At 48.3% G+C, this 10,829-nt stretch overlaps 1 protein-coding gene across 1 annotated transcript; it reads right to left on the bottom strand.

Moving 5' to 3' along the window:
• Positions 1-4,074: 4,074 nt before the first annotated feature.
• On the bottom strand, positions 4,075-10,829 carry SIRT6 (sirtuin 6). Its single transcript, XM_033136841.1, is given in 9 exon segments — positions 4,075-4,159; positions 4,620-4,642; positions 4,644-4,716; positions 5,400-5,465; positions 5,769-5,868; positions 5,871-5,950; positions 9,111-9,174; positions 9,177-9,237; positions 10,694-10,829. Coding segments are annotated over 9 exon segments (618 nt in total). The 5' UTR covers positions 10,760-10,829.

Here is a 10,829-nt window from a genome sequence, read left to right as displayed (position 1 = left end):
ATGAAGAGCGAGGGACCATCCTGGCGGTTCCTGGCACCAGACTCTCGCGGGGCTTTCCCGCTGCCCCATCTCCGTACGGGCATGGCTCCTACCTGGCCCTACTTTTGCGCAGAGGCAGCAGCCAAGGTTTCCTCCCATTAGACCAACATCTAGAGTTGTTTCGGAGACTGGCTGCTGCTTCTGTGCCAGGCCAGCCAAGACAGGCGTACGGAGGTGGAGCAGAACTTGTGGAAGCTCATAAGATCAGCAAGGGAAAGGTTCAACCTAGGAGCCGCTGCATCCCGGGAGGGAATGGAGCAGAGAAGAAGACCTCTCGCCTCAGAGGATTTTGCTTGCACACCGCTGTTCAACCTAGGAGCCGCCACATCCCAGGAGGGACTGGGTAGGATCAGGTAGGAGGAAATGCCTCCAGGGATGAGGCTCCATCTCTGGCTCCCGGGATGAAGAGCGAGGGACCATCCTGGCGGTTCCTGGCGCCAGACTCTCGCAGGGCTTCCCCACTGCCCCATCTCCATACGGGCATGGCTCCTACCTGGCCCTACTTTTGCGCAGAGGCAGCAGCCAAGGTTTCCTCCCATTAGATCAACATCTAGAGTTGTTTCGGAGACTGGCTGCTGCTTCTGTGCCAGGCCAGCCGGGGCAGAGCCAAGGCGGGCGTACGGAGGTGGAGCAGAACTTGTGGAAGCTCGTAACATCAGCGAGGGAAAGGTTCAACCTCGGAGCCGCTGCATCCCGGGAGGGAATGGAGCAGAGAAGAAGGCCTCTCGCCACAGAGGATCTTGTTTGCGCACCGCTGTGGTGGCCGCCAAAACCACCACCCAGATAGAACAGGTATTGACACCGACGTTTTCTGGGCGATCAGCATGCAGATTACATGTTTGGATTTTGGGAAAGGATTATCAGTGTTGGCGTGATGTTCTGTCCTTCATATCGTTATCAGTGTGGTGTGAAGTTCTGCATTTGTTAATTAAAACTGCCTTTATGTTGCAAAAAATTTAAAATAAAAATCCAAGGAGACGAGGAAATGCAGTTTGTCTGTATGCGGATGAAACTTCTCTACCGGCACGGGGAGAATGTGGGGGGGGGGGACCCCAGAGTGGGAAATTGTGGCTGTCCCATTACGGTAGGGACAAAGGAGGTCTTGGAGGCGATCTCGTGGGACGGAACGTGCCTGGAGAGTACAAGTAGACTTGTGAAAAGGAGACGAACTTTCCCAAGGAGGGGGAACCCCCCCCACACACAAACAAGGAGAGGCCGTCTTTTGAAAAGTCCTATATACAAGTAACAGGGCCAATCAGGTGGGCAGAGGCTCCAATTTCAAACGCTTGGCTGCCACGACACAGTCGCTGCCCGGAGCCGCACAGGGCTCCTGTTTCGGAGAGGCGCTGCCCTCCGGGTCTTCCCCGGCGCGGCGTAGGAGAGGCTCCGCCTTGGTCAGGAACTTAAAGTCCGTGCCGGGCATGGCAAAGGCTTTGGACTCGGCGAGCTCCGCCTTCTCCACCACCTGCGGCCTCGTCCACTCGGGGATCTCCAGGCCAAGGTGCTTCATGAGCTTCGCCATGACGTCGTCCACGTAGCCGTGGATCCGCAGGTTGGCGTGTTTGTCCTGAAGGGGCGGGAAAGAGAGAGGTGGGGGAATGGGGGTTGGCAGCGCTGAGACAGCCTACAAAGCAGGGTGGATTAAAATTTATTCTTTAAATAAAAAAATAAAAAAATGATTTTTTTAAATTTAAATTGGATTTTTAAAATTTTTAATTGATTTGATTTAAATCGGATTTTTAAAATAAAATGCTTTCTAAAGATTTTCTGTTTAACTTACATTATAGTCCAAAGGCTATTCGTCAGGAAATAAGGATTTGTTTTAAGTTTTCCATGTGTGCTGAAACTCAGTCTAAGTTTTATTTTTTAATTGTTTAACTGCATCAGTTAACAAACATGGATACATATGCTATAACGTCATTGTTTTAGTTAAATAAAATTGTTTAAATTGTTATTGAGGAAATGATTGTTTTTTCTCCTTCCAATAAAGTACAGCAGAAAAGCTGTCTAAATATAAGCAGTTCACTTATTAAACCTCACAATATTTCATAATTACTGGTCTATGTATTTCTACTAGTATAACCAAATCACTAATTTTTGATATGACTGTAAGAATTACTAGGAAAATTTATTATTCCAAAAATTGAAACCTTCCTCTGGTTGAAAATATTAAGATGATACCAGCAAGAATGAGTCTTTCTTTAAAAAAGATTTAAATCAAGTCTTACTGACTAGATATACTGTATTTTTTTGCGCCAAAAGACGCACCTAGTCTTTAGAGGAGGAAAGGGGGAAAAACCCTTTTTTTGAGGATCAGCTCACAGTTGTTGAGCTTACTTTGCAAATGGAGAAAATCCTGTTTTTATGGGGTTCAACTCACAATTCTGCAGCTTCTAAAGGAAAGGGAGCCGTTTCTACAGTTTCCAGACAGATAATCTAACCAGCCAGTCCCATGTCGCTGGGGAAACAAACAGCCTCCGTCTGCAGAACATCCAACAATGGAGGCCTGGACAAGGGGGCCGGAAAGGGAGCCAGCGGCCGACCACACATTCTCCCCCTAAGACGCACAGACATTTCTCCTTGCTTTTTAGGAGGAAAAAAGTGTGTCTTATGGAGCAAAAATTACGGTGAATCGTGACAACTAGGCATTCTGTTTCGTGACTGCGACCTTGGTTTAAGGAGCTGCTTGGCGCCTAGCTGATATATTTGAGTTTCTAAGTCTGGTTGCGGTTCCTGAGCTGCTGGCGAGGGCCCGATTTGAACTCACGTGCTTTGTTGGCTGCAGATTCACAATCACCAGCTTCCCCCCTTTCTTCTTTGTCAACAGAGGGAGGTCTCCGCTGGGCTTGATTTGCAGGGACGTCCCCAGAGTGATGGACAAATCGGCTCTCCTGCAGGGGGAAAATAAAATAAAATAAAATAAATAAAAGAGGAAGTTTTTAAACTGTGATATTTTAATGTATTTTAATATTTGTTGGAAGCCGCCCAGAGTGGCTGGGAAGACCCAGCCAGATGGGCGGGGTACAAATAATGAATCATTATTATTATCATCATCATCATCATCATCATCATTATTAGTATTAAAATTCCAGCTAGCATTCCTTACTTGGAAGGGGAGAAGCCTGCAAGCATTTTCTAATGCCACAACTGGGATGCAGGTCACTGGTACTGCTGAAACTGACCAACTATAGGTAAAGTTAACAGTTCCCTTGCTGGATAATAATAATAATAATGATAATTTCGGCGGGTCCCTCCCTGCGAGAAGTGAGGTTACAAGGAACCAGGCAGAGGGCCTTCTTGGTGTGGCTCCCTCCCTGTTGGAACATCCTCACCGTCAGATGTCAAGGAAAGAAACCAACTACCTGACTTTCAGAAGAGAGCTGAAGGCAGCCCTGTTTAGGGGAAGGTTTTAAATGTTTGTGTTTTAATCGTGTTTTAATATTCTGTTGGGAGCCACTCAGATTGGCTGGGGAGGCCTAGCCAGATGGGCGTGGTATAAGTAATTATTATTATTATTATTAATAATAATAATAAGTAATAGCAACAACAACAAGTATCTGAAGAAGGTACAAAAGCTCATACCTAGAAAGCTTATACTTAGTTGGTCTTTAATGTGCTACTGGAATTATTTTTAAAAAAATTGGGGGAAAGATTCTTTTAAAGACTGTCTTAAGACAAAAGACTTGATTCTCTTAAGGGAGTTCTTTTGGATCATCTTTTAATATATGTATTTTTTATCTTTCATCTTGTTATTCATTAGTTAGTATTATTATTATTATTATTATTATTATTATTATTATTATTATTATTATTATTGTTTTGTGGAGTTGGAAAAGGTTATCTATAAGGCAAGAGGCAGCATGAGGGCATCATATTAAACGATGCATGGTTTGCTGAATAGTGGAGGGAGAAAAAATGTATCCTGCCACAGAATCACAGCATTGCAGAGTTGGAAGGGAATCTAGTTCAACCCCAGGAGGATGAGAGGCTGGGCTAGACGAGGCCTCGACCTGACCCAAAAACACCTTCAAGACCCTACCTGCTCGCTTCACTTGCCAGATTGAGGTCCCGTTCAGGGAGGGAATCTTCCCAGTCCAAGATGGTGTCCATTAGCTTCCCTCTTTGGAGAAAAAAGTGGTTTGGGGAGAGTTTTAGTTGGAGAGACAAAAACAAAAAAACACACACTTGTGGGTTCCATTTGAAATGCTCTAATTCTGTTCGGCTAGGTGCAATACCCCAGGAATGCAATGCAAGCTCTGAAGTGTTTCTGGCTGCTCTGTTGCTCCTAGAGAACAACCCCATGGTACAACGTCCTCCCTGCGAGAAGTGAGGTTCCAGGGAACCAGGCGGAGGGCCTTCTCGGTGGTGGCTCCGCTCTGTGGAACGCCCCTCCCAGCAGATGTCAAGGCAATAAGCAACTATTTTACTTTTAAAAGACAACTGAACTGTTTAGGGAAGTTTTTAATGCTGTATTGTTTTTAATATTCAGTTGGAAGCCGCCCATAAACAAACAAACAAATAAATAAAATGTCACACTGGCTGGACTGAGCCCATAAAGGGAAACCCCCCCCCCCACGTACCTGCAGGACCGAAGGCCTCTTGCGCTTGGAGACGTCGCACAGCCGGCCGGTGGGCTTCAGTCCCATGGTTCCCACCACGGCGTCCCTCACATACTGCCTTAAAACACAAACACACACAGGGAGGGGTGGAGGCCTCCTGGGAGCAAGCGAGGAGCAGGGTTACGCCACGAGAAGGGGAACCCCTCCCCTCTTCGATCCAACGCTTGCCCCTGCAATTCAGACCTTGCAGCACAGGTCCATCCCAGTTTGGGGGTTTTCTCCCTGCCATGCCATGCCATGCCATGCCATGCCATGGCCATGCCCTGACCCACCCACCCACCTTCTCCAGGCCAGCTTTTGGGATGGCAACTGTCCTACCAGTCCCAAAACGTCCGGAGGGCACTGTGGCTGGCGACAGCTGCCTTTCGGCTGCTGGATGTGGCCTTCCAGGCACCGCGAAACTACAGCTCCCATCAGGCCCCTGCGTGATCAACGGCTGGGGATCGTGGGAGTTGTGGTTCTAGCAGCATCTTGGGCAGCGGCAAAAAGGTTTCCCCCAGCTGCATTAAGGCCCCAAATATTGCGACCTTTCCTCCCCCCCACCTCAATCGTTCTGATTTCCCCTTTCCCTGCTGCGCCACATCCTCGCATTTAATTCTGCAACGGAGGCAGGCTGGAGCCACCGGGAAGAATCTCTCAAAGGGACGCACCCAGGAGAGGTTCCTTTCCAACCTCCCAGCCCTGCTGCCCGCCACCCCCACCCACAGGAAGCCGAGGCACCCACATCGCCCGAGAGGGAACCTACTTCTTCCGCATTTCATGCATTCCTCCACAAACATGTTCCCGTGCAACTCCGCCAGCTTGTCCCTGCGGAAGAAGAGGAAGAAAGAGGGGGGGGGGACGTTGACAGCGGAATGACAGCCTTGATGCTTGTAAAAGGACCGAGAAAATCCGGAGCAAAGTGCTTTGGTTTTTTTTAAATGTCGTGGAATCGCAGAATCGTGGAGCTGGGCGGGACCCCGAGGGTCATCCAGTCCAACCCCCTACACGGCACCCAGGACAGATAGCTTAGACCCACGACCCTGAGAACCAGCAGTCTCATGCCCTACCACCCAAGCTGGCCCCAGAGCTTAACGCATACGGCACAAAGCACGGGAAGCGTCCCCTTACCTGGGGAATCCCGAGCGCACGTGGAGACCGTCCCACGTCTGGCTGACCAGGAACCGCAGGACGCAGGGCTCTCGCAGCCCCAAGAGGGCCATGTGGTCGTGGACGGCCGGGCGTTCTCAAAAGTGGTGTCGAACTTGGGGGACAGCCCCCGCTCCTCCATGGTCCAGAACGCCGGTTGGGGCCTCTGCAGGAACAGAGGGGCAAATCTTCAACCGTGGCGGAGAGGCTGCTACCCAGCATCTTCGTGGGTGACCCATAATAATACCCTTTGGAGGAGCTCTGAGAAACAGTAAGGCTGCCGTCACCACCTGTGCAGCCTTGTAGATTTCACGGCAAAAGAGGTGCACCTTTATGGTGAAAACGGCACTAATGCGTTTACAGCAATGTGATAACGCCATCAGTCACGGCTTCCCCCAAAGGATCCTGGGAACTGTGCTGTTTCTGACAGAGTCAGAGTTCCCTAGGAAGAGGGGCGGGTGGTTAAGCCACCCAGGGGGGAGGTTTTTTTTTAGGATTAAGCCCCAGTCGGTGCAGCGTTCGAAATTGCCAGCAGCATTTTGCGGTTGGAACGTTTATTTGATATAGTTGCAGAGTTAACGTTCCTTACGACGCAAACTGACTCGTTTCGAGTCCCCCGTCCTGTCTCGATTGTCAATCCCTTTATCCCTCTTAAAATATAGATACAGGTGAATCTGATTAATAGACGAAATAAACTAATTTACCGGCAGGTTCATTCATGTAAATATTAAGGTTAGAAAAGGAAAGATACAAGCTATATAAACTGAGGGACTCCGTCAAAGCGGTCCCTACAACCAGCAGCAGCTAATCTGACCAACCGACCTAACGGACAGATTCACAGATGGCAGTTGGTCATCTGATGGAATGTTGAATTGATTGACACATCCCACATTCTGCACTATTGCGGCCAAGTGAAGATGCCCGGCGGTGCCGGGATGGTGCCTGAGCCGTCTCAAGACCACCATCCGGGGATCCTTGTGTTACAAGAGAGAGGAAAAAACTGCTCCTTTTCCCTTATGGGATATTCCAGAGCCCGCTAGAGTCCTTAAGGCGGCTTCCCTATCGGTAGGAGAAAATAGCAGAGGCCCAACCAGAGAATATTGAGAAGCAAAGAGGCTAGTAAGCCTGATCTTTATTAACAGTTGCGACAAGAGTCCCCCCGCTTACCCCACGCAGGAGGGAGGAGAGAACCCCGAACATGGTGCGCAAGCCCTTGTATAGATTTTGAAACTGCCCACCCTGTAGCCCAAGACCACCCTCAAAATACCATACACGCATCACAGGAGGAGGCTGTTTCCATCAGAAATCCTGCCTGCCAGGATACCTGATAATGGTCACTGATGGCATTACCTGCGCAGCCTGGCCGTTATTTTGTGGTGGTTAATACGTTTCTGAGCACAATTCAAAGTGTTGGGGTTGACCTTTAAAGCCCTAATGGCCTCGGTCCTGTATACCTGAAAGAGCGTCTCCACCCCCACCGTTCAGCCCGGACACTGAGATCCAGTGCCGAGGGCCTTCTGGCGGTTCCCTCACTGCGAGAAAGCAAAACTACAGGGAACCAGGCAGAGGGCCTTCTCGGTAGTGGCGCCCGCCCTGTGGAACGCCCTCCCATCAGGGGTCAGAGAGATAAACAACTACCTGTCATTTAGAAAATACCTGAAGGCAGCCCTGTTTAGGGAAGTTTTTAAACTGTGACTTTGTATTGTATTTTAGTATTTGTTGGAAAGCCGCCCAGAGTGGCCAGGGAGACCCATACAACATGCGCCCTTTAAGACAGGATTTGCAAACAAAAAGACAATGGGGTGGTGTGGCGTTTGCCCACTCATTATGGAGATGTCGTACTGGGGGGGAGGGGGAGAGAGAAAGGGTTACTAGGCTGACCAATAAGAAAGCCCAGGAGTCTAACTGTGTTGAAGGCTCAACACAGAGGTTTAAGCAGTTGGAAGACAGTTAGGAATAGGGAGACAGTTCGGTTTGGTTTCTTGTGGGTGGGGGGGCATGGGGGTCAGAGTGGGTTAGAGGCAGAGGGGAGACAGAGAGAGTGAATCGGATCACAAAGTATTTGAAAACTTGTCTGCGTTCACAATATACTGGATTCTCTGTTAATACGTTACAACCTGACTGAGTCTGAATATATTACCGGGGAGAACCTGGTTGGTGGCAGGGGAATAGTGGTGGTGCTGCATTGGGCGAAATGCCCTTCTTCTGAGCTACGCCAATAAAAACTCAAGAGACTAGAGGAGCTTGGAGTCCATTTTTGTTTCCTTATCGCAAAGCAATAAGGGTTTACAGTCGAATCGTTTCGCAAATCTGCAAGTCTGGGCTGGGGTATTTATAACATTTCAGACAAAGGATTTCCATTTAAGCAACCAAATTTCATTACCTCGTTTCAGTTTAGTACGCATGTGCGTTACCTAACCTAATACGCATGCGCAATAGCATTGCTAACTAAACCTTGATTCTCAGAGACTGTTACATTCTGTTAATGTGCAATGCATGGGAACCTGTGTTACGTGTAGCCATTTTCAACTTATGTTTCTAGCTTATGAATGTGTCTTTAAATTGAGTATTTGCTTGTTCTTCTGTCTTCGGTGTGAGACGCATCTTGCCAAAATCATTGGCTCCTTACAGCAGCAGGTTACCGTAATTCTCTATAGAAGCATATTAAATGATTTATTGGGGTTCACATTATCATATTCATTGTGGCCCCATTGGGCCACTGCCACAGTGGCACAGGGTCAATAGTCTGTGGAACGACCAGGGGCTCCTGTGGACCCGGGCCACAGATGCTTTCCCCATTTGCTTCCCTACTGCATAGGAATATTTGAGGTCTTTGGGAGAGTCCAAAAGCCTTCAGGATTGCTCTCCTGTACTATTTCAGACACTTGGGTTTATATACTTGCGCATGTGTTTGCCTTGTACATTTATGAACAGTTAATTTACATTTGAGACATTATTCCTATGACACTTGGATCTGGACTGTTTCCGCACACCTGAGACCCCATCCTGTAGGGTGCCACCTGTTACATTTTATCTGCACAACCGGAATGAATTTCGGGACCGAAATGCTTTTTTCCAGGCACCCTGATCGGGAGCAGTGAACAGCATTATAGTGAGTTGCTGTTGCTTGTCTTCCCACGTTCTGAATAGTCCATATCGCCATTCAGAAAATTTATAATAATAATAATACAAGGACTGGGTAGGTGCCAGAGCTGACCGTTGTGATCCAGCAAGGGATGACAGGGTTTGTCTAACAAGTCAGCGGCCTTGGAGGGGGGGTGTAGGGGGTTCCCAAGTCCCAAATACCTGTCTCTCTCCGCTCACCTGAAGTCCGGGATTCCCGAAGCCGTGCTGATGCCAGCTCCGGTGTGGAAAACCACGTTGGAGCATCACGGATCAACTGGGCCAGCTGGGCGACTTTCCTGTCCAGCTCGTCCGGAGGGTCGAAAAACTGAATGGGAGGTTGGCGTGGGGAGAGAGAAACAGAGGAAGCGCAGTATAGGTCAGCTGGGAAAGTTGCAATTATTATCCTCTGTATATTTATATAAGGACGCGGGTGGCACTGTGGGTTAAACCACAGAGCCTACGGCTTGCCGATCAGAAGGTCGGCGGTTCGAATCCCCGCAATGACGGGGTGAGCTCCCGTTGCTCGGTCCCTGCTCCTGCCCACCTAGCGGTTCGAAAGCACGTCAAAAGTGCAAGTAGATAAATAGGTACCACTCCGGCGGGAAGGTAAACGGCGTTTCCGTGCGCTGCTCTGGTTCGCCAGAAGCGGCTTTGCCATGCCGGCCACATGACCCAGAAGCTGTACGCCGGCTCCCTCGGCCAGTAAAGCGAGATGAGCGCCGCAACCCCAGAGTCGTCCGTGACTGGACCTAATGGTCAGGGGTCCCTTTACCCTTTACCTTTATTTAGTTTTTCTAAACAAAAGAAAATAAAAAATTCCTTCCAGTGCTTCGCTCCCAGCTCCTGCCTGTGGGATGTGTCAGTCAATTCAACATTCCATGAGATGACTAACTGCCACCTGTGAATCTGTCCGTTAGGTCGGTTGGTCAGGTTAGGCTCCTGCTGGTTGTGGATGCTTTGATGGAGTCCCTCAGTTTATATAGCTTGTATATTTCCTTTTCTAACCTTAATATTTACATGAATGAATCTGCCAGTAAATTAGTTTATTTCGGTTATTAATCAGATTCATGTGTATCTTTATTTTACAGGTAGGTAGCCGTGTTGGTCTGCCATAGTCAAAACAAATGAACAAATTAAAAAATAAAAAATCCTTCCAGTAGCACCTTAGAGACCAACTAAGTTTGTTCTTGGCATGAGCTTTCATGTGTATTGGTATGAGCTATTTTGTGTATCTGAAGAAGTGTGCGTGCACAGGAAACAAACAGCGAAATGAACGAAATTAATAAAAATAAAACGAACGGAAATGAAAAATGAAACGAACAGAAATAATTAAAAATGAATGGGAATAAAAACAAAAAGAAACGAAACTGATGAATAAAAGGAAATAGAAATAAAATACATGGAAATAAAAAACAAAATAAATGAAATGAAATGAATGAATATGAAATGAAATACATAAAAGCAAAACAGATTGGAAATATAAATGAATAATAAAAATAAAAATAATAATAAAAACAAACTGTGAATTGAGCGAATGAAATCTAACATTAAAATAAAGAAAATCCCCCAAGAGGCAGGAGGAGGGGGAGGGGGGAACTCTCAACATCCGGGTCCTTCCCATTCGGCCTCAACATCCGGGTCTTTCATCCTCGGCCCTCAACATCCGGGTCCTTCCCAGGCCTTTTCCCTGAGGCGCCCTCGCCCCTCCCCCAAGGGGAGGGGGGGAGTCTCGGTGACCATGGAAACCCCTTCCCCCGCCGCCGCCCCTCCCCGCCGCTTACCTCCGGGAGGCCGCACTTGCCCTTGTCCGAGTAAGGCGACAGCCCCGCCGCGTAGTTCGCCGACATCCCCTCGCCGGCGGACAAATGTTCCCCCTTCCCTCTGACAATAAAGTTTCGCCGCCGCTTGTTGAGGAGC

Source organism: Lacerta agilis, chromosome 18, assembly GCF_009819535.1.
Source record: "Lacerta agilis isolate rLacAgi1 chromosome 18, rLacAgi1.pri, whole genome shotgun sequence".
Taxonomy (NCBI): Eukaryota; Metazoa; Chordata; class Lepidosauria; order Squamata; family Lacertidae; genus Lacerta; species Lacerta agilis.
This window is presented reverse-complemented; position numbering and strand designations above follow the sequence as displayed.